Source organism: Oryx dammah, unplaced genomic scaffold (assembly GCF_014754425.2).
Source record: "Oryx dammah isolate SB20612 unplaced genomic scaffold, SCBI_Odam_1.1 HiC_scaffold_1, whole genome shotgun sequence".
NCBI classification, from domain to species: Eukaryota; Metazoa; Chordata; class Mammalia; order Artiodactyla; family Bovidae; genus Oryx; species Oryx dammah.
In genome coordinates, this window is record NW_024070185.1 from 97,209,111 (window position 1) to 97,233,656 (window position 24,546).

General features: G+C 46.3%; 1 protein-coding gene across 4 annotated transcripts in view; it reads right to left on the reverse strand.

Moving 5' to 3' along the window:
* The window catches only part of PTPN3 (protein tyrosine phosphatase non-receptor type 3), an 83,698-nt gene extending 77,626 nt beyond the window's left edge, over positions 1 to 6,072 (reverse strand). For 2 of the 4 annotated variants that reach the window (XM_040237390.1, XM_040237384.1), the window contains exon 1: positions 5,462 to 6,072. In XM_040237390.1, the coding sequence (XP_040093324.1) occupies positions 5,462 to 5,668 (207 nt within the window). In that variant the 5' untranslated portion in view covers positions 5,669 to 6,072. The remainder of the gene's footprint in view (positions 1 to 5,461) is intronic. The other 2 variants (XM_040237402.1, XM_040237396.1) reach the window with 1 other exon arrangement.
* Positions 6,073 to 24,546: the final 18,474 nt, after the last annotated feature.

Here is a 24,546-nt window from a genome sequence, read left to right on the forward strand (position 1 = left end):
AGATAAGAAGGTATTAAAACATGTGGTGAGACTTCATGCACACATGTACCCTACAATACATGTATGTGTGTGTGTGTGTGCGCCCGCACATGTGCTCAGTCATGTCCAATTCTCTGTGACCTATGGACTGTAGCCCACCAGGCTCCTCTGTCCATGGGATTCTCCCGGCAAGAATACTGAAGTGGGTTGCCATTTCCTCCTCCAGGGGATCTTCCCCACCCAGGGATCAAACCCATGTCTCTTTCATCTCCTGCACTGGCAGGCAGATTCTTTACCACTGCACCACCTGGGAAGCCCTACCCTACAATAAGAAATCCTTTAATAAATTCCAAGTCAAGAAGCACAACTGAACATATGGAAAATAAGGCTAAGGTAAATATGACTTAGAAGAATGAGATTAATTTTCTAAGATTTCTTCCTTCCTCTTAGCTGAGATTCTCAAGTGATAATGTCCGAATCGGAAAACTAAGACATCCTGATGACAGTAAATTCTGTGTGACCTGCTCATGGATTATCCACAGCAAAATGCTAATCCACCTCGGTCCGTGTTGGCTCCTCAGAAGCCGGGCAAGTGTATGCAGGGAGGAAAACTCTAAAGGCATGAAGGAAGACAGCTAAGAATACTCAAATGCCACTGGAAATACTCTCAAAGGGATCTGGCAGGGGACACCGGAGGATTATCTGCCTTCCTACTCTGTGCCATCTGAAGTGAGAAGCCAGTGGAGACATTCAGCCCACTTCATGTCCAGAGCAGGGCTCGGCCACCTTCTCCACTTGCTGCTCAGGGAGCGGGCGTGGGGTGGAGGAACGGGGACAGAGCCACAACACGCGTCCCTTTCCTGCCCTCCTGGGGAGGTCAGCTGTGCAAGCAGTGACCGGGACTCGGTGTGCCAAGTGCCACGGAACACTTGGGGCACAGCGAACACAGCGGGGCAGGGCAAAGCAGCCCCCGACGGTGGTCTGCAAGGGTGACAGGGCTGAGCGCCACGCCCTCTCCCTGGGTGCAGGCACTCAGCAAAGGCAGCCAGCGGAAGGCCCAGCACAAAGGCGTGGGGGTGGGAATTGCAAATTCTACTTGAACAGGCAGACTTCTCCAGAATCCTTTGAACCCAACCCTTTAACTTAAGGGCAGTGTGAGTCAGAATTAGACCATGTAGAGAACCAGCAAAGGCAGCTTTTTTGAGCGCCTGAGAGCAGATGATGTACCTGAAAACAGGTCACCATGACTAGGATGGGGAGAATTAGATAACTGTCACCCCCTCCTGCAGCCGCTTCTCCAGGACAGTCTCACGTTATCTGGCCCGCAGTGTGGGAATGTGAGACACACCCGTGTCCTGAACACGTCCCCTTCCTGCCCCAGGGCCCTGGCTCCTGCTGCTGCCTCCGCTTCCCAGGTCACCTCCCATCCCAGGGGAGTCAGGATGGTTTGGAAAAGATGACCTAGTTCACACACTCCAAATCATGACATAGTCTCTCCCCAAATTACGAGATATTCACAATGACAAGAGCTATCCATTGCCCTTGCTGAAGTTATTAGTTGTATGATTTTATATTATGTTAATGTGAACTGTGGTGCTGGAGAAGACTCTTGAGAGTCCCTCGGACAGCAAGGAGATTAAACCAGTCAAATCTAAAAGAAATCAGTCCTGAATATTCATTGGAAGGACTGACACTGAAGATGAAGCTCCAGTACTTTGGTCACCTGATGCAAAGAGCTGACTTGTTGGAAAAGACCCTAATGATGGGAAAGACAGGCAGAAGAAGGGGGCAACAGAGGATGAGATGGTTGGATCACATCATCGACTCAATGGACAAGAGTTTGAGCAAACTCTGGGAGATTGTGAAGGACAGGGAAGCCTGGCGTGCTGCAGTTCACAGGGCTGCAAAGAGTCGGCCACAACTGGGCAACTGAACGACAACAAAATCAATCACTGTAATCTGCGGGGCATCTACAAGGAGCCAGCCTCTGTACTCTGCACATTTTATATAGGATCTCCAATCTGCACAGCAACATCACATAGCCGTCACCACATTTCCTGTGCAGAGAAGCAAACAGAGGTCCCAAAGGCTCCGTGCCTTGAGCTGCCAGCCGACGGGTGTCTGACTGCCTGACTCAGGTGGGTCTGATGCCAGAGCCTGCACGTGCCCTCTGCACTGCCTCTCTCCCCTCTGGAACGCATCATCCCTCATTCCAGTATCTGCACAACTCACCCAGTTTTCAAATGGACCCAAAATAAGACACATTTTTGATGAGAAGGGGCCACCAGAGGTCAACTTGGCTACATCAGGTCACTGCCCGAGACAACCTTGCTCTCTGGGCTGAGCTGAGAACAGCTGACATTCAGGCCAGCTTCCTTGAGGATGCTCGCTCCTGGTCATGAGAGGGCCTGGGCTAAGGAGGTTGAATGTGACCCCTGGGAGCAAAAACATATAAAGCAATGGAGATTCTAAGCTGGAACCGGGCCCTTGTATTCACGGGTCAGCTTTGACCAGGCTGCTGGAAGCCCGGGGAGCAGAGGAGGCAGGAGTGACAGTCACGACGACATCCGTCACTGATGATGACGGGCGCCCGCTGAATACCAGGCTCTGTTGCGAGGCTCCGCGTAGCCTCTGGGTGGATGCCATCCTCACCACTCTTCCTCCTTAAAACATGCTCTCACTTGGGATTCTCGCTCCCTCTCAGCCTCCCCGCATCTCTGGAGACAGTCTCCCGCTTGCTCCTCATCTCCCCAGGCTTTAAACACAGAACAGTCATTTTCTCTGTCTCATCTCAAGTGATCCTGAAATAACATCTCTGCATCCACATGTGTATCCTAGCCTAGACTCTTCCTTCAACTCATTTGTGTACAGATTGCCATGTCTACAAAGACAAGTAACAAGCATCTCAAACTGACCACGTCTAAAACAGAACAGTTATTTCTGCTCCCAAACCTGTTTCTCGCTCAGCCTTTCCCATTTCTATAAATCCCAACCCCATCTTGCCCACTGCTCAGGTCAAAAACCTTGGGGATCACCTCGAGGCTTCTTTCACGTCCCAGATCCCACTGGTTCCATGTTTTAAGCTACTTCCAGGCTTGGTTTACTCTTGGCCGAATGACCACCCCGTCTAATGATCATGGTCTCTGCCAAAGACTGTGAGGCTCAGCCCTTGCCCTGCCCCCACCTCCCAGTCAACAGAGCACCCTGAGTGAGACTTGAGTCAGATCACATCAGGTCTCTGCCCTAACCCTTCAACACTCTTTGCCTCGTTCGGAACACAGCCAGTGCTCAGCCCGACCTACAGGGCTCTTCACAATCCCCCTGGCCCCTTAAGAGGAAAAAAGTTACGTTAAAAAAGTAAAAAAACCCCACCCAAACCGTACCTATTATAGAAAAAGTTGGTTTTTTCTTCTCCAGACTTAAGTGGGAAAGAGGAAAAACTAACTATTTGCACCCAAATGTTTTGTTGTGACATGGGAAAATAATCAAGCACAATGTTATATTCCATCCTTACTGATTTTTTTTTTTTCTATCTGTACCATCTGCCATGTTCATTCCTCCAATCCTGTGTCCACCTTGATGTGGGAGGAAGGGACATTTTGTCAAAAAGCACACTGGTGTATGTGTGTTTGCCAGCTCATTTGTTCATAAAAACATTTTATGATATTAAAAAAAAAATCTTTTGAAATGGCTCTTAGGGCTTCCAAAGCGGCGCAGTGGTAAAGAATCGCCTGCCAGTGTAGGAGAGGCTGGAGATATGGGTTCGATCCCTGGGTTGGGAAGATCTCCTGGAGGGGTCATGGCAGCCCACTCCAGTATTTTTGCCTGGAGAATCCCATGGACAGAGGAGCCTGGCAGAGGGTCGCAAAGTCAGACACGACTGAGCACACGTGCATGCATTAGCAGAAAAACTAAACCCCCTATCACCTGTTATTTCTGACCTCATCTCTGGCTCCCCTCCTCCTCGCTCATTACACTCCAGACACACTGGCGTCCAGCCTGTTCTGTAACCACACTAAGGGAACCCCGCCTCAGGGCCTTGGCTCTGCTGCTGCTTCTACCTGGAATGTGCTTCCTCCAGAGAAGCGCAGGGTTCCTCCCTTACTTCCTTTAGGTCATCTCTGAAATGTCATCTTACAAGTGAGGTCTTCCCTATTCTGTAAATGACAGCTCCACCCTTTGCCCTGCCCTGAACTCTCCACCCTTGTTATCCAGAGTTTTCTTCTAAGTACATACTATCACCTGACTTAACACACATTTGCTTATGGTCCCTTTCCTCCCTCTGGGCGGCAAGCTTTAAAAGGACCCAGATTTTGTTCTGTTCTGCTCACTGCTGTATTCTCTGTACCCAGAACAGGGCCTGGCACAGAGTAGGTGCTCAGTAAACACGTGCTGAATAAACATTCACGTTCTTGTCAGGAAGAAGATATACGGCTAGGGAATAGCTCCAGGACAATGTAAATTTTAACAGAAGGGCCAGGTCTAAGCTGAGCTGTCAGTTTATGCTACGGGAAGAGACCTGTGGGGCCTTTAGAGAGCAATCACCATGCGGTGACTTCATATACACCACCCTCTTCTCTTGCCTGCTCAGGTCCACAGTGACCTGGGGTCAACAGGAAGCAGACTAGTGGGATGGGGGGCATTTCAGAAGGGACCAGTTTTGTTACCCTTTAAATTCTTGTGGCCTCCTATCATCCCCCAATGGTTCTCCCATACCCTCTTTCCTCTTTCTGATGCCTTCCCTTGCACACTGAATTTTCCAGGCTGGAGCAGTTACTGGCAGCCAGTCTGGGACTGGAGATGACCCCTTTAGGACTGGCCAGAGGATGGGAGAGACCGGCAAAGGTCACAAAAACCCAGGTGGTGAGTGGGGTGGGGTGAGGCAGCAGGGGCGGCTACTGGTTAGGCATCACAGTGCTGATGTAGGGCTAGAGACCTCATTTCTAGCCCTGCTTCTGCCACAGGCTTGAGGTGGGAGAAGCCAGGCCGTCTCCAAGCCCTGCCATCTGGGTAGCTAACCACCTCACTATCCTCCAGAGAGGATCCACTCTTTACCATCTGCACAACTAATGAGCCCCTGCTGTGTGGCAGGCACAGTAAAAATGTCACTATTCTACAGAGCTTAAAAGCTTGAAGAGTGACATATAACCTGATAGTTGTGACTATTATTCATGCAACGTGACATGGGCTCTAAGAAAGCACACACAGGGCACCATTACTGGAGAGTCAGTGCAGGAGGGCAAAGGTGTCACAGAAGCAGCAACATCTAAGACTCACACAGTTTACAAGTAAGAGAGGGAAAGACATGTCAGGTAGAGACAAGAATGTGGGCAAAGTTTTTATGGGTATTTCTAGTTCAAGTTCAACATGCAAGGTCAGAGACATTAAGCTTTTATTTTAAAATAATTCTCATTTTATAAACCAAGAGATGAAAAAGTATTAGGGGCATTTATTAAAAAAAAATTGAATCTGGAGAACTTACGTTAACTTTAAAGGTCTGTACCAAGCCATCTAAAAAGCGGACGCTACAGATGACTTCTGATCGCGTTTTCTCTTTGGGTAATTCTGAGGTGCGTATGTTATTAATTCTTCCACCCAACGCACGTAACCGGGAGGTCATAACTATCGCTGAATAACCTGTAACAGAAGACACGCCTGTTAGCTCTAATATGCAAATTACCATTTCCATTTGAATGTATCTCTCAGTCTATCCATCCCTCACCTGTCTGCCTAGATCCTCACAAAACCATCTGAAGACCTCAGATAAATGTGAGTTGGATAACAAACCATGTTCCCTTTGAGTTTTGACTTCTAAGCTGCTTTAGACAATATTTATTGCTCAACTATAACACATTCAGAGAATTACATGGCTTATTTGTGTCTTATTATCTCTCTAGTCTAAATCTTCTAATTCATATTTTCCACACCTGTAATTTTTTATGTTTTACTACTTTACATATTTGTATATTCTACCCCTAAGCTTTTTTTTTTTTGCACCACAGAACTAAATGTGGTACAGAAATTATTTAAAATATGAAGACATTTATTGATCAATTAGACTACATTAAGAATGTCTTCATTAAGAGGCTATTTTTTAAAAAGGCAACCCACAGAGATATCTGTAATAAAAACTACAAAGAATATACAAAGAGCTCCTACAAATCAAAAAGAGAAAAAACAAGTAGGTAAAAAATGGGAACATCAGTTGTCAAAGAAATGCAAAGTGAAACCTCGAAGCAACAGTACCACACACCCACCAGAATGGCTACCAGGGAGTCTGACAAAACAAGGGTTGGCCACAGTGAGGAGCAACTGGAACTCTTGGGCACTATGAGTGAGGACGGAAATTAGTGCAGCTAAACTGGAAAACCGTTTGACAGTGTTCACTAGAGCTGAACACACGCATATTCTGTGAAATGATTCCACTCCTAGGCTTATTTCCAAAAGAAAAGTATACACTTATCTGCTAAAAGACATGCATAAGACTTCGTAACAGCTCCACACTGGAAAAGGCCACAAGAATAGATACACTGTAGCAGCAGACCATACAGCAAAGAAAATAGATGAACTCCTGTGATACACGGTAGGACTTCCAGTGTTGTGTTGAACAAAAGCAGCCAGACTCAATAGATGACCTAGCATGATTCAACTGACCCAAAGTTCAGCTCCAGGTGAAACTAATCGATAGAAGACAGGACAGCAGTTAGCTCTGGGTGCAGTGACTGAGGGGGTGGACAGGGGTCTTCTGGGGTATGTATAGTCTACTTCTTGATTGGGGTGCTAATAACACTGATATACTCTGTAAAAATGCATCAAACATCATTATGCTTTGTGCTTTTCTTTTTTAATGTATATTTCAACAGAGTTTACTTTTTGAAAATATGAATAAAGAGGGAATTAGAGAGAAGTTTGGAATCTGAGCATGGTATAATCAGGGAACAGTAAGGAAAGTGGCTTTACCAGTGAATGCAATCATGAAATGTTAGACTAACAAGGCTAAAGCCATATGCAACCTAGGACACAGCCACTTTGTGCAAGCGGGAGGCGTGCGCATCCAGGCCAGCTCCTCGGCTTAGGAACAGAGGCGTAAATCTGACAAGACTGGGTGGAAAAGCAGATCAAGATGAAGGACTTAAAGAGCAATTTAATGTCTGTTTAAAAGTTAATTTTCTGCAGACTTTCTCTGAGGAGCCAGGCCTCTGCATGTGCTATTGCTTCTGCCTGGGAAGCTCTTTCTGCTCCTCTGCACATTGTTAACTCCTACTCAGGCCTCAGTGCTTGGCATGAAGATCACCTCCTCAGGGAAGCCTTCCCTGGCGTTCCTAATGACTCATATATTTCTTATAGGCTCTCTACACTGCTCATCGTAATTTCACATTTATAAATGATGATGAATTTAATATCTGCTTCTGCCACTAGAAGCTGAGCTTCATGAGGGCAGGAACCAGGTCTGGTCTCGCTCATTGCATCTCCCAACACCTAGCTCTGGGAGCAGTTAATAAATATCTGAATGAATCAATGAACAAAATGAAAACTGAAGCCAAGATTATAGTCTGGAAAAACAAAATAGTACAACCTAATAGACAAACATGGGATGGTGGAAACAGGCAGGAGAAAACGATGGGGTGAGAGTAGAGGCTTCAATTAGAACGCAGAGTGGACCCCAAGCTCCACTGTGAACTGGGGTGATGTTGACCAGGGCCCTCACACTGCCACGTGCACACACATCACCTGGGGGTCTTAAGATGCTCAGTTCAGTTCAGTCGCTCAGTCGTGTCCGACTCTTTGCGACCCCATTAACCACTGCATGCCAGGCCTCCCTGTCCATCACCAACTCCTGGAGTCCACCCAAACCCATGTCCATCGAGTCAGTGATGCCATCCAACCATCTGAACCTCTGTTGTCCCCTTCTCCTCCTGCCCCCAATCCCTCCCAGCATCAAGGTCTTTTCCAATGAGTCAGCTCTTCGCATCAGGTGGTCAAAGTATTGGAGTTTCAGCTTCAGCATCAGACCTTCCAATGAACACCCAGGACTGATCTCCTTTAGGATGGACTGGTTTTATGATGGACTGGATGGATCTCCTTTCAGTCCAAGGGACTATTAAGATGCAGACAAGGATTTAAGCAGGTCTGGGCGGGGCCTAAATCAAATCCCTTATGATTATACAGTGGAAGTGAGAAATAGATTTAAGGGACTAGATCTGATAGACAGAGTGCCTGATGACCTATGGACGCAGGTTCCTGACACTGTACAGGAGACAGGGATCAAGACCATCCCCATGGAAAAGGAATGCAAAAAAGCAAAATGGCTGTCTGGGGAGGCCTTACAAATAGCTGTGAAAAGAAGAGAAGTGAAAAGCAAAGGAGAAAAGGAAAGATAAGCATCTGAATGCAGAGTTCCAAAGAATAGCAAGGAGAGATAAGAAAGCCTTCCTCAGCGATCAATGAAAAGAAATAGAGGAAAACAACAGAATGGGAAAGACTAGAGATCTCCTCAAGAAAATCAAGAGATACCAAGGGAACATTTCATGCAAAGATGGGCTCAATAAAGGACAGAAATGGTATGGAACTAACAGAAGCAGAAGACATTAAGAAGGGGTGGCAAGAATACACAGAAGAACTATACAAAAAGGATCTTCACAACCCAGATAATCATGATGGTGTGATCACTCACCTAGAGCCAGACATCCTGGAATGTGAAGTCAAGTGGGCCTTAGAAAGGATCACTATGAACAAAGCTAGTGGAGGTGATACTATTGAAATAGCTCCAGTTGAGCTATGTGAAAGTGCTGCACTCAATATGCCAGCAAATTTGGAAAACTCAGCAGTGGCCACAGCACTGGAAAAGGTCAGTTTTCATTCCAATCCCAAAGAAAGGCAATGCCAAAGAATGCTCAAACTACCGCACAATTGCACTCATCTCACACGCTAGTAAAGTAATGCTCAAAATTCTCCATGCCAGGCTTTAGCAATACGTGAACCATGAACTTCCAGATGTTCAAGCTGGTTTTAGAAAAGGCAGAGAAACCAGAGATCAAATTGCCAACATCTGCTGGATCATTGAAAAAGCAAGAGAGTTCCAGAAAAACATCTCTTTCTGCTTTATTGACTGTGCCAAAGCCTTTGACTGTATGGATCACAATAAACTGTGGAAAATTCTGAAAGATATGGGAATACCAGACCACCTGACCTGCCTCTTGAGAAACCTATATGAAGTCAGGAAGCAACAGTTGGAACTGGACATGGAACAACAGACTGGTTCCAAATAGGAAAAGGAGTACGTCAAGGCTGTATATTGTCACCCTGCTTATTTAACTTATATGCAGAGTACATCATGAGAAACCCTGGGCTGGAAGAAGCACAAGCTGGAATCAAGATTGCCAGGAGAAATGTCAATAACCCCAGATATGCAAATGATACCACCCTTATGGCGAAAGTGAAGAGGAACTAAAAAGCCTCTTGATGAAAGTGAAAGAGGTGAGTGAAAAGCTGGCTTAAAGCTCAATATTCAGAAAACTAAGATCATGGCATCTGGTCCCATCACTTCATGGGAAATAGATGGGAAAATAGTGTCAGACTTTATTTTTGGGGGCTCCAAAATCACTGCAGATGGTGACTGCAGCCATGAAATTAAAAGACACTTCCTCCTTGGAAGGAAAGTTATGACCATCCTAGACAGCATATTCAAAAGCAGAGACATTACTTTGCCAACAAAGGTCCGTCTAGTTAAGGCTATGGTTTTTCCTGTTGTCATGTATGGATGTGAGAGTTGGACTGTGAAGAAAGCTGAGTGCCGAAGAATCGATGCTTTTGAACTGTGGTGTTGGAGAAGACTCTTGAGAGTCCCTTGGACTGCAAGGAGATCCAACCAGTCCATTGTAAAGGAGATCTCTCCTGGGATTTCTTTGGAAGGACTGATGCTAAAGCTGAAACTCCAATACTTTGGCCACCTGATGCAAAGAGTTGACTCATTGGAAAAGACTGATGCTGGGAGGGACTGGGGGCAGGAGGAGAAGGGGATGACAGAGGATGAGATGGTTGGATGGCATCACTGACTAGATGGACATGAGTTTGAGTGAACTCCGGGAGTTGGTGATGGACAGGGAGGCCTGGCGTGCTGCGAGTCATGGGGTTGCAAAGAGTCGGACACGACTGAGCGACTGAACTGAACTGGGTGGGGCCTGAGAACCTGCATCTCTCAGACTGCTGGGTGACACCGAAGCTGCAGGTTCAGGGCCCACACTGTGATGGGCAGTCACGTACACTCAGAAAACCATATACATTTGTCAGCGCAGGGCCAGAGATCAAGATTTGGCAGTTGGAAGCGAGGAAGGAATGACGACAAAGCTGACGAGAGGCCTGAGGAGAGTCGAGCCTCAGGAACCACAGCAGAACAGCTTAGCTGCAGGCAGCAAAGACATAGAAGAGATGAAAGCTGTGCAGAAGATACACTCAGGACAGAACGGTGTCCTTGGGTATTTCAGAAGCTAATCCTACTTCAGAAGCTCCAGGAAAACCTCCATTCTTTTGTAGATGGGGCCAGGAAATATCAAAAATTCATCAAAAAAGACTCCTGGGACTGGCAATAGATGGGAACTTGTTGTCACTTACAAAATTCCACCCACCCCACCACCTCCACCGTGCCCTTTCCAAGGAAAATGTCATCAGAAGAAGGGGTGCATTTTCTGAGTAATCCCAAAAGTTATCAAAAGACAACAAACATGTTCCATAATGCCTTAACTGCCTTGAATTTCACATGTCAAATTTATTATTTAGTTCTTGTCGAAGAATTTCAGGTGGGTTATAAAAAAAAATTTTTTTTTTTTTAAGATACAATAGAACCATTTCCAGCATGGCTCTTAGTGGGAGGTGCACATCAGAGCTACCTGGAGAGCTTTCAGAAAATATGCCGTCCCTGCCCCACAGATGGTGACTCAGCATCCCAGGGTGTGGGGCAGAATGACATTCCTCTCCGGAAGCCCTCAGAGGGTCAGGCCCGCCTGGGCTAGAAGAGCAAGTTTTGGGGGGGAACCTCAGAGTGTGTTTCAGATGGTCAGATTTAGAATACAGTTCACCCTCTGGATCCGAGGTTCCTTGGCCTCGGATCCAACCAGCTACTGATTAAAACTCTTCAGGAAAACAAAAAATTCCAGAAAGTTGGGAAAAGCAAAACTTGAATTTGTCATGCATGAGATCACACCTAGTTAACACAGCATTTATGTCATATTTGTAACTATTAACGCACTTACACTGCATTAGGTATTGCAAGTCAGTGGTCCCCGACCTTTTTGGCACCAGGGACCAGTTTCGTGGAAGACAACTTTCCCACGGAAGGAGGGTGGATGGCTTTGGGATGATTTAGGCACACTGTACTTATTGTACACTTTATTTCTATTACTATCACATGTGATATATAAGGAAATAAGTATACAACTCACCATAATGCAGACTCAGATAATCAGACATTAGATGCTCATAAGGGGCACACAGGCTAGATCCCTCACGTGCACACATCAGGAGGGCTGGAGCTCCTCTGAGAATCTAACACCACTGCTGATCTGACAGGAGGCAGAGCTCAGGGGTAATGAGAGCGTTGGGGAGCGGCTGTCAATACGGATGTAATTCCGTTTGCTGACAGCTCACTTTGTGCTGTGCAGCCTCGTCTCTAACAGGCCACAGACCAGTACTGACCCATGGCCTGGGGCTTGGGGACCGCTGTTATAAGTAATCGAGAGATGATTTAAAGCACACTAAATCATGTCACAGGCTATATGGAAATACTACGTCACTATATATAAGGGACTGAAGCATCCTCAGGTTCTCACATCCCAGTCTGAAACCAATTCCCTGCAGATACCAAAGGGACAACTGTACAGGTTCCACAAAATCTGAGCCACTCAGAGGCCACATGTGTGACACTCAGGGAGATGCTCAGAGCAGCTAAAACTGAGAGCAAAGCACACCACGACCCTGGACAGGAAAAAACTGAACGTGATTTCAAACAGGAGCTTCCAAATGCAAGTGCCAGGGGCTGAGGTGGCGAGGGCAGGTCTGATCTTCACACCACTTGCACCTGGGCAGCTCTGCGTCCGGCGCCAGCGTGTGTACGCTGGGGACTTACTAACTTAACCAGGGTTAGTGGGGCTCCCCGAATGATCCTGCAGCCAGCTGCTGACAAACTCTGCAGACCAGCTGCCCAGAAGAGACCTACTTTTTCCTCCTCACATGATCTCTGTTACATAATCAGGTTGGGGCCCAACATCCTCATAATTCGGTGAAATTTCATGAAAGTTGCAGAAACATTCTCCCCATAATTATCCCCAAAGCAAACCTTAATACGAGTGAGCCTGATGTTGAATAACCACATAATTGAGCCATGCGGTGTTTTCCGATTGTCTTGAAATTATATCTTAAACAATCCGGTCAGGACAATGGATGCTGACTAACAGCCCTGTTTCCTGTACCGTGGCAATTGGGGAACTCGGGGTTTCTATGGCTTCCTTTATAAGCCTCTTAATTCTAAACAAAACGACAACCCAACCAGGAACACACTGGCCTCTCCAACCACAGATGATTACATCTGTAGCTGATGAATTTTACAACGTGGAAGCCCAGCTGGTTCTTTGCATTAAGAGAAAAAAAAAAAAAGAATGTCATGCACAATAACACCTCAGGGTCTACTGTTGGCTACAATTTTTAACAAAGATTATACTTGCAAAACATTACAGAACAAGGCACATCTCAGTACAATGAGATGGTGGGGGCTCCATACCTACCATGAGCCATAGGATCACCACGTGTTAAGTGCCTACACAATGTGATACATACCAGACACTCAACAGCAGGCATTTTAATAACAATCTGTTTTGTTCTGACTTATGATTTCAAATCTATGCTATGAAGGCTGGTTTCAGACAAAAGTTGTTTGTGGTTGGAACTTGTTTGAAGAGCCTGTTTTGATGAAATGGCTTGGAAGTTGGTTATTAGGACTTTTTAAACCCAACTCTTAAAACCTGAAGTGGCGAGGACCATCACGTCACTGACACCATAGTAACGGCTTGGTGGCCATCGCCTGATAGACCGAATACCAGGAGGTTGACCAGCAACTCAAGAGTGTTCGACCTGAGCAAGGCTACTCTTTGCTGATCTAAATAGCTCTACAAAGCACTTGAGACGCTTGCTCCTGCCACGCCCAGGCTACTCTTGGTTGCAGAGGTGTTAAAACACACACTAGCCTCAGGAAGAGAAGGGACATCTGTTCCTGCCTTGGCGAGGCTATTCCTCGTACATAGGCAGCGGTGCCAGCCAAGTAACGGTTCCTGGAATAATAACCCTTGGAGCAGTTCACCCAGCCCGGCAATGCTGGTGCCAACTGCCCATAAGCTACGTGCCCCAGCAGCAAGGAACCCAAACTGGCAGCTTTGGGTTCAAAAGATGATCTCTATGAGAACCACCTCCTAGAAAGGTCCAGCTCAACTAAATTTGGACTTCTTCTTTCAACTCCCCATTGCCTGGAACAGTAATGCAATCAATCTGTCATTGGTGTGCTGTATGTTATTTCTTTCTTGGCTTATTAAGAGACATGATCCTAGTGAATGAACAATGCTGCCTGCCATATTAGTAAACAGAGGACATTGCCGCTACAGCCTCCTCTGAAGGTGAGCCCTGAGGGAACTCAGGATGAAAACACATGGCCTACCCGCTGCCAGGCCCTTGGCCCCTGAAGCCACCCTCATCACTGGGGATGGAAGAGCCCAGGACACTGGCCCTAGAGAGCTAAGGTGCATATCAAAGGAATGATTTCAATGGACCCACACTCTTGCAGCCTCTCACACATAAGAAATGAGAGGAATTCCTTAATTTGAGACATCTGGTTTTCTCTAATGAACAGTAATCTTTTGATGTCCCAACTACTTGGTCACTGCTAAAACAAAACAAAACAAAACCCCTATATATCCTGGCTCCTTCCCTTACCTCTTTAGACCCTCGGAGCTATCTGAGAGGCTGCCTCTCAGGATATGAAGTCCTCAGAAAGTCTGCCAAATAAAATGCATTTCTCAACTTTTAGGTTGTGCTTTTTTTTTTTTTTCCAGTTGACATCCTGCATGCTATTGGCTTGTAAAATATTATAAATCATAATTCCCACAGCAAACCCGGGTTAAATCTCAGTCTCTGAGCATAACTGGCCCCAAACAAACAAAAGCAATGTTAAGCTTGGCCTGATAAGTTATAATGCCATCAGATGCTGACTGCAGAGTCTGGATTCTGCAAGACAAACACAAATGCACTGTTTCAAATACAGATGTCCCAGTGTTCCCTGTAGCTGTAGATGTGATACACCTTTCAGCTGCTCTACCGACTCAATGGGCCTGGAAGCAGGAGTCCAGACACCAGAGCCTTGGTGGTCAGAGTTGGGGAACAGAGCTGCCATCACCTGCCCTGGAGCCTGAGACAGAAGTGATGTGTATGCTGCTTCCTGAGGGTCTACACACTCATCTGGGGAACGTTTGTTCTTTTCACAAGCCAAGGAATCATGGACAGAAGGGAGAGGAGTCTTCTCCACTAAGTTAGAAAGCAACCCAACTCCATTTTGATCATTTTAAAAGGAGTGTTAAAGTTATGTCATACCCTTGTTTTTAAGAATAAGAACTACATCCCTAACTCAAAGAGTGCAAAAGTTTCAGTTAGGAAAAAAAAAAGGTAGTGGTGCTGATTTGTAAGGCAATGGCACCCCACTCCAGTTCTCTTGCCTGGAAAATCCCACGGATGGAGGAGCCTTGTGGGCTGCAGTCCATGGGGTCACTAAGAGTCAGACATGACTGAGCGACTTCACTTTCACTTTTCACTTTCATGCATTGGAGAAGGAAATGGCAACCCACTCCAGTGTTCTTGCCTGGAGAATCCCAGGGACGGGGGAGCCTGGTGGGCTGCCGTCTATGGGGTCGCACAGAGTCGGACACAACTGAAGCGACTTAGCAGCAGCAATTTGAGAGTAAACCACACAGACATCCCCAAGCTTGACCTAGGCCAATGCCACCCCCTAGTGGCCATCAGAGGAATACACTTCACGTCTGAGCATGACTTGCCTCCCTCTTCCTCAAGGGAAACATACAGTTAGGCTCCTTTCTGGTTTACCATCCGTGGCTCAGCTCATTGTAAAAGTCTCCTAGAATATACAAGGCCTTCTCTGTCACCCAAGTCTCTCCCTTTCCCTCCTGAACTCAGGGGAGCTCTCTTCCCTTTTTTTTTCCTTTAGACTATTTACAAGCCTCAACAGATGTCTGATAGGCAGAAGAGGGACCTCTCTAGATGGAAAGGTAATAAACATTCATACACAATCAGCCATGCTAGACGGATGACTCGAATTGTGTGCTGCTCAAATATCAGTATTTAATGTATTTAAGATAAATGTTTTGTTTAACTGCTGATACCAATACTGCTTCCTCCTTTTCACAGTAAACACAGAAGCTGAGTCGGATTACCAGTTCACCCCGTAATGGAGCTTCTAGTTCCAATCTGTTCCTAACCTGCGCCTCAGCATTCCTTACACTCCTCTGCAGTAACTGGGGTATCCTAAAGGGAAAATTTACAAAACCTGTATGGGGATTTATCACTTATCAAGCACTAGATTCAGATCAAACTGCAATAGTGTATACTTAAATTGCTAAAACAAACAAACAAACAAAAAACAATGATTAAAAGGAGACTCTTTAAGCAGACTTAAATAAAACTTAAATGTACTTAAGAGTCATCTGGGCAGCTTGCTAAAACACAGATCCCTGGGTACTATCCATAGAAATTCTGGTTTTGCAAGGACTTTGGAAACTGCTTTTTAAAACTTGCAATTTTCTTTTTTTTGAACTTTCAAAAGAGTTGGGCCTTCCCTGGTGGCCCATGGTCAAGAATCCACCCGCCAATGCAGGAGACCTGGGTTCGATCCCTGGGTGGGAAATATCCCCTGGAGAAGGAAATGGCAATCCACTCTAGTATTCTTGCCCAGGAAATCCCATGGGCAGAAAAGCCTGGTGGGTTAGAGTCCATGGGGTCACAAAAGAGTCAGACGACTTAGTGACTAAACAACAATAGAAAAGTTCCAAGAAAAATAGAGCTCCTGTATTCCCCCCTGGCCTGGATTCCACTTAACATTTTGCAGGACTTCCCCGGTGGTCCAATGGTTGAGTCTGCCTTGCAATGCAAGGGCTGGGGGTTCAATCCCTGACTGGGGAACTAAGATGCCACTATGCCACAGAGCAACTAAAACCATCACAACTAGAGAGTCTGTGCACTGCAACGAAGGATCCTGCACGATGCAACGAAGATGCTGAGTGCCCCCGACTCAGCCAAATGAGTATCTTTCAAAAACTTAACATTAGTTGGACAGAAAACAACAAAATTCTGTAAAGAAAATATCCCTCAATTAAAAAAAAAAAAACCATTGTATAAGCCACTCCTACGGGGGATGGCCAGTTCTCACATCTCAAAGGTGTACTATCTGCTGCCTGCTTAATAAACCCCGCCTGCTTGAATTATAAAAGCAGCATTTTACCACGTACTCTTTCACACTCTCCCCTGCACATACACACACCCCTCATTCTCCTTATTAATACTGAACACTTGGAAGCTATAGGTATCATGCCTCTTTACCTCTATAGTTTAGTAAATATCTTCCAAGGACAAGGGTACTTCATAACCACCGTAATCATACTGAGGAAATTTAACATCAATAAAGTATTTATAGTCCATACCAAAATTTTGCAAATTGTTCTGGTGATACCCCTTTATTTCTTTCCTCCTTATCCAGGGATGCTCCTAACCAGGACTTTGCCTTGCTTTAGCCGTCAGGCAGAAGTTGCATTTGTAATAAGTGTCCCAAGAGGACATTGATGCAGGGGGCCTGAGCACCAAGGCCATGCAAAACTCTCAGCCAGGTATCACCTTTCAGTTCTGATCGACTGTGCCTACAGTCAGGGGCTTGGTTAGGTCAGCACTCCCTCCGAGTCCATTTTCCTGTCTGTATTGCCAGTCGCTTCCCAGAACCAGAAGGGGTTTCTACAGCTCAGCTGCCCCGTCACTCAGTCTGGAGGCACTTCCTAAGGCAGTGCTGAAGTAACCGACTCTCCAGTCTGCATGTTGGTCCTGGAATCAGTGCTGGGGTCACAACAGGGAGAGAGCAACACGACAACAAACTCCGTTCAGAAAGGATTCTGTCATGCGATTGTCTGTCCTCTTGACTTATTCAAATTAGTTCCTATCTTTCACAGACAGCAATTCTTAGCAATTCATAATATCCAAGTTATATGCTTCACAAATGTTAACAAACTTGCTCCAACTAATTAAAAACCAGTGATTTTAGTTCATTTGTGACATGCCCATATCTTAGAAATAACTATTTCACTTTATTTTAAATTATGTGCAGCTGATAACCATGTTACCATACAACTGGTACAATGCAGTTTAATATTCTCATGACTATAATTTTCATAAATTTATCAACACTACCTTCTGCCATTTTCCCCCCACTTACTTGGCTTTAATTTCCAAAGTCAACCCTGCATAATAATAAACAGAAATATACTAACTTATTTTAAAAAATAGCTTAGAATGTAAATATAATTACTACTGAATACTTACTAAATTACAAAAATCTATTCACTAAGAGAGGCATTTTCATGATGCTAATTCAATGACAAGGCCAATAAACTATTTTGTCCTGGGCCTACATACCAAAAAAATTTTAAATAACATCTTTAAAGCTTTAAGCTTGCTAATGAATGCCAATAATCACAGCTGACAATGGAAGTATTGGTGCACAAGACTTATTTTTAATTTGGGTATGCATATATAAAAGTGCTTAATAAATTTTATTTAGAAAAATGCTTCCATGAATGCATTCATGAGTTTTTAACTCTGACTTCATATTCTTCACCATATGGAAGAAAATGCTCACACAAGTTGCCTTAATACCACAGCTCAATACCCAAATTATCTTGCAATTGTTGATCCTTTTTTTAATTTATTTTAATGTTTTAATTGGAGTGCAGTTGATTTACAATGCTGTGTTCATTTCAGGTGTACAGCAGTGATTCAATTATACACACATATATATTCCTTTTCACGTTCTTTTCTTGCACAGGTTATTACAAAATATTGAGAATAGTTCCCTGTGCTATACAGTAGGTCTCTGTTGGTTTTCTATTTTTCCATACAGCAGTATGTATATGTTAATCCCAACCTCCTTATTTATCCCTCCCCATCTCTGCAATTATTAATCCCAATACTCTGGAAGTACCATCTTGGGATCAAGTCCTTTACTCCATAGGATCTGTAACTTGTTCAGGGAATGGAGCTCCATCCAGGAGCCCCTGGGAAGCAGGGTAGGGGTCATATGTAGGATCAGTGGTATTCCAATGGAGACCTGTAATTAGCGCCCTTGTTCTCCTACGACTTCAAAATGTCAAATAGTTTTCTTATTATGGAGTTGGGTTTATTTATAGGCCCGACACCATGACACTCACAAAACTAACCAAATAGAAGTTATACTTGATACCGGGAGGACAACAAGAAGTAGTTTTAAGCTGCCTGAAGGGCAAGACAAAGAATGCTGTGGGAGCTGCAGGCAGTTTCAGGGACAGAGGTAATGTTGCTATAAAGAGAAACCAACCTCTGACGTCCCGCGAGCTGGGAGTCCAGGGCTGTGATGAGAAGCCAGCTAGCGCCTGAAACACACAGCTCGCTCCTCGGTGATCGGAAAACACGTTCAAGCTGTGAACCCATCACCTTCTTTTTCTCCTCTTTCTTGAAGTACCACCGAGGAAAAAACACAAATCTCGAGTGCACGTGTTCCTGTGTCAAGGAGGCTGGGGCGAGTGTCCTCCTGCTCCTTCCAAACATGATGCCCTCCCCCGCCCCACCATGCCCCAGGGAGCATGCTCCCAAATTTTAACATCACTTTCACAGCTTTTTTTTAAATGAGAGTTTCTGAAGTTTAAAAACAATGTTTAGGAAGAGGTTATCATGGTGTGGTACTAAACCACACATTTGGCGGGATCCAGACATCCTAGAACCATTCTCTGTGCACGTGGAGGCTTTGTGGGTGCCACCTCAGTGAACCCAGAAACTTCAGAGGCCAGCAAGCCCGCCTTCTGGTAGGAGGAAAAAAAAAAAAAGAGAGAGAGACACTTGCCAGCAGTGGAGGGACTGAAGCAAACCACGCTGGGGGAGATGACCCATGGGACCTGCTACCAGACAAGCTGTCAACACAACCTCCAAGCCAAACCCCTGCATGGGACCAGCATTGGAGTTTCCCAGGCCAATCCATGTCGTTTATGATTGCTTCCAGCCTTTGTTATTACTTTGGCAGGAGTTCTGGACCTTTCACTTACTCAGTATTTGCTAACTGGGCACCTGCTCGGTGCCAGGCCAAGGGAATGGGGTGGGTGAAGGCAGAGATGCCTGGAGTTTCATGTTCTAAGAGGCATGAAAGCTCAGGGTACTAGAGGAACAGCGGGAAGGCTCCCGATCTGAGCCAGGGAAGCTGGGGTAGGGGGCAGGACCAGCTCACAGAGGCTCCAAGGGCAAGTCTGCAGGATAAAGGGGAATTGGCCAGGTGGAAGCAGTGGCAGTCTGGAAATTGCACACCATGTGTGCAAAGGCCAGGAGGGGAGGCACATGCACATTTTAGGAATCCCACAAAAACAGATTTATTAGTAGGCGTGTCTGAGGAATAACTGAAATCCTAGAGAAATATGAAAGAGGACAGTAGGTTCTTCAAAAACCCTGGGTGTCACACAGAAGAGGAATCAGGACACAATTAGAGGTGGTGAGAAGGTCAGCATCAGTCGAATCAGGCAGAGATGTGGACTGGAAACCCTATTTAACCGCTTACCAGTTATGTGAACATAAAGAGATCACCCTGCCCGAGATTCAGATTCCTTATCTGCAGAAAGGGGGAAATTCTGTTTTCCTGGGTTGTGTTAAGCACTGAAGGTATATGGATGCAAACTAGCTGCCACTAGCAGGGCCTGATGAATGGTACTTATTACTACTACCATCAAGAGACTGATTGTTTCAGACCCCAAAGGTTCAATAGTTAGAAGATGAAAACAAACAAAAAAAAAAAAAAAGGAAGAGCTTTTGAACACTCAGGGCTGCACAAATATGGTAGGGACAGCCTTGGAAAGGAGTGAGCTCCCCAGCACTAGATGTAATCAAGCAGAGAAGGGGGATAAGCCCTTGGTAAGCTGCAGAGGGCAGGCCAGCACTGGAAGGAGTAGGAGAGGTGAACTTCCTCCAGCTTCCAGGACCAATATTCTATGACTTCCATTTCAAAAGTGCCAAAACCCAAAGTAGCGCTCAAAGTAGCACTGGGTCAAAGCTGGATTTCTCATGGGAAATAATTATAAATGGACACCTCAATCTTGGGCGGAAAAAAGCTAAAATGACCTATTAAACTATGAAACAGAGGACAAAATAGTATGACCAGACAAAAAGCAGTATGTAAAGCTAAAAACATAGACGATGAAGTCGATCTTCTCCTGAGCAGTTTCTACCTAAAATTAAGCTACCCATCTCTCTTCACTCTCCCTCTGAATAGTTCCACTGGGCCCCAAACAGGCTGGAAAACAGGATGGAATAAATTTACTCTACAGGGACATGAATCAAGTTGCATAAACTTTACAAAAATACTGTGCTAATATTTGCCCTTGGGGCACAGACACGCCCATTTGGGTGTCAGTCAGTGATATTTCTATCTTAGGCGCCAGCCCCCACCCCTGTACAGCCAGAAGCAGCAGCAGCCTTCAGAAAAGAAAACAGCTAAAGTCACTGTGAAAGGTTTGAGATGTGCTAATCGCGGCACATCCCAGCCAAGAAGCTGGAATCTCACAACTGGACCATCCCGCCAGCTCTGTTCTTGCCAAGGAGTCTGAGGCCAGCAGCAGCCTGCCCGGAGAAACGCAGTCCTTGCCACCAGCAGCCCGTGCCATAATTTTATCTCAAGGAAACACAGAAAAAAAATACCTCTAACTCCCCTCCCACCACCAAAGTGTTAGTTGCTCAGTCGTGTCCAACTTTTTGTGACCCCATGGACCGTAGCCCGCCAGGCTCCTCTGTCCATGGGATTCTCCAGGTAAGAATACTGGAGTGGGTCTCCGTTTCCTTCTCCAGGGGATCTGCCCGACACAGGGATCGAACACAGGTCTCCTGCATAGCAGGCAGATTCTTAACCAAAGCACCACCCTCTTTGTCACTTATCAGCCAAGTGACCTGGAAAGTTACTGCTTCATTTCTTTTCAGCTTGGTTTTCCAACTTCAAGCGTTCTAAGGCCCCTCTCAGCTTTAAAATCCTCTGCCTGTAAGGTTTTCATTGGAGGAGCCATCTCCAGTTATATTAGCTACAGTAACTCTGCTGGCTCCCAGCAGGTCTAGAAACCAATTTAAAAATCTATCTTCATATAGCCTATTTTGATTTTCAGGGCTTTGACTTGGTGAGATGAGGGGGCCAGAAAACTAATTAAAAGAAACCACAAAAGAAACTCTTAAAAAAAAAAAAAAGACTTATAAAGGCATGCCGAAATGCTCATCAGAATAGTATTTAGGAATAATGAAATGAAAATAATGCATCTTGTTCCTGCTGTAGCTGCATTTATGTATTTGTACTGAGACCTTCCACATGCTGGGAGCTGGGAATACAGACATATGATCCACTCTTTGATTTCCAGGAGTCCTCAAGCCACTTGACCAGGGACACCGCTGTCTGGGGCCCCCCCTACCCGGTGGCCAGGGCCAACTGGAGGTTTGAAGGAATGCACCAGACTAGCGTTCCAATCTCTGTTCTGCCACGCCCAGGCTGATGGAACCTTGGACGAATTCACTCTCAAAAGTCTGTTTCCGCATCTCTAAGTAATGCGGAGGAGCAGCGATCTCGCATCTAACTCTGTGCAGTTAGCCCCAGCTACCCTGAGGACTGAGCCTTTACAGCGGCCCTCTCTGCCCCCTCCTTAGTCCCGGGGCCGTTCCCATTGCAAGGCTTCCTACCCTGAGGAGCAACCAAGGGCCCTACAGGGCTTTGAGGTTTTCCAAATATATGCACGCCCATTCCTCCTGACTCCCCTCTATCTGATGGGGCCCAGCTGTCTGCATTTTACAGATGGTAGAGGAGACACTGGGAGAACCCTGCCCAAGTCGCAGTCAGCCACCAAACGGCATGAGGGCCCCAGCTTGGTGCAGGGCACCACATACCTCCCCACTGAGTTCCCCGGCCTGTGTGCTCAGAGGAAGGTGAATTACAGGTGCTTTGCTGCAGGGAAAAGGCCCCACCTCATCATGACCGACTAGAGGTATGTTCTCACCCACTGAGATCGTCTTCATCGGCACTCCCCCAGCGCGCATGTTGGTAAACTTCCTCTTAGGGAGGAAATGATCCAGAAAAACTCCTTTTCCCTCTAATTAATTCTGCAACATCAGAAACCTGAGTAATGCCTGGGTATTTATTACCATCGTCCCTCTGTTCTAAAGTGACAACAGGTGTTTCAGAAGAGTTCTTTTAAAGGGACAGTACATCCAAAGTACCCTCTGATTGTGAGGATTGTGATTTTAGAGAAGTGTGGAACAGGAATCTTTCAGAATTGTGGAGATGCAGCAAGGGACTTCGCCTCACTTTTATAAAAGGCGTGGGCTGGAGCGAGCGCCCAGAACATCTAAAGGCCCTTCCAGCTCCAGAGGCAGCCACCCTGAGCTAATTATTAACAGCGGGAGAGCAGAGTGGGCCACCTCATTTCCTGAGGCCAGGCCCTGGGTTTGGCCTGGGCCTCTCCTACCCCGTGACTAACAGCTCTCCTTCCACGGAGATCCTGAGAGTGTCTGGCCAATCCCTTTCCACGGCACCTGCCTCCAAGGATCTTGGAATTGAGAAGACTCAGGCCTGGGTACACTGCAGCCCCCAGGAGCCTGGGTTTCTCAGTGAACTTGAGCTCAAGCAGATCCCTGCCAGCTCACCTTTGGGGCACACATGCTGGCTCCGAGCCACTGGACCTCATGAGGACAGCCACTGGGTGTGGGGGGATGGGAGTGGCAGAGCAAAGCCTGAGTGTGGCAGGGGCCTGGGTTTCCAGGAGGATTCAGGACAGCCTCACAGCACCCAAACCTTCAAGTTTTTTTCATCTGGCTACTTACTGGAGGTACTTGGGCAGCACAGAACCTACCTACCTCCACGCCTGTGACATAAACAAGTTGACTCTGACCACCGGAAGGAGAGTGCCACTCTAACACATGAACAGTGCTGTCCATTTGGGGAGGTTTTTTTTTTTAAGTTGTACTTTTGCATCTATATAACCATACAGCCTACTCTTTCCCATCATTGCATAAGGAAACATTTGTCCAGGTATTTCAAACACTTTACTGGGATTTTTGTTATGGCTTTATAGTATTCCACCAAGTGGAACCGTAACCATGGCTGGGTGCTCAGATGACTTCTAATTAGGAAGGCTCAGACTTCCAACGGAGAAGGCAATGGCACCCTCACTCCAGTACTCTTGCCTGGAAAATCCCATGGACGGAGAAGATTCATGGGCTGCAGTCGGTGGGGTCACAAAGAGCCGGACATGACTGAGCAACTTCACTTTCACTTTTCACTTTCACGCACTGGAGAAGGAAATGGCAACCCACTCCAGTGTTCTTGTCTGGAGAATCCCAGGGACGGGGGAGCCTGGTGGGCTGCCGTCTATGAGGTCGCACAGAGTCGGACACGACTGAAGCGACTCAGCAGCAACAGCAGCAGCAGCAGACTTCCAAGGGCTTCCCTGGTGGCTCAGACAGTAAAGAATCCACCTGCAATGTGGGAGACCTGGGTTGGATCCTTGGGTTGGGAAGATCCCCTGGAGCAGGGCATGGCAACCCACTCCAGTATTCTCGCCTGGAGACTCCCCATGGACAGAGGAGCCTGGCGGGCTGCAGTCCTTGGGGTCGCAAAGAGTTGGACACAACAGTGACACAGCACAGCACAGCAGACTTCAAAGGAAACCACAGTAAACCAGGTAGGGAAGAAGGAGCCGATGACCAAACATCAAGAATTGGGGCCCAGGTGAGCCCGCTTTAGGGGGAAAAAAACAATCCAGCCACCAAAGATGCATGGGCACAAGGTGACGGGAAAGGCTAGGCCACCATCTGACCGCTCCCCCCAAAAAGGAAGGGCAAAAAAAAGATGAGCAGATAATTAATGCTAATTGGAACAAAACCACCAGATGTTCTGTTGTTCACCAGTTTAGAGAGGAATTTAAAGAGGATGGAAAGGCATCTCCTGACCACCTCCCATGAGCCACCAGAGAATATCCCTCTCATCTCATCCAGCTCCCATATCAGACGCGGGACCCAGGTTAAAGACAGCGAGGTCCATGCCTGAGGTCACCTGGCACAGAGCAGAGCCCAGGCCCAGTGGCTCCTGATGAAGTCATACTCCCCCCAGACATCGCACCACCTGCTCTGGTGTATGCTTAAACAGAACATGTGCATGTCAACCACTTTTAAATGCACAATTCAGAGACATTAATTATATTCACAACATTGTGCAAC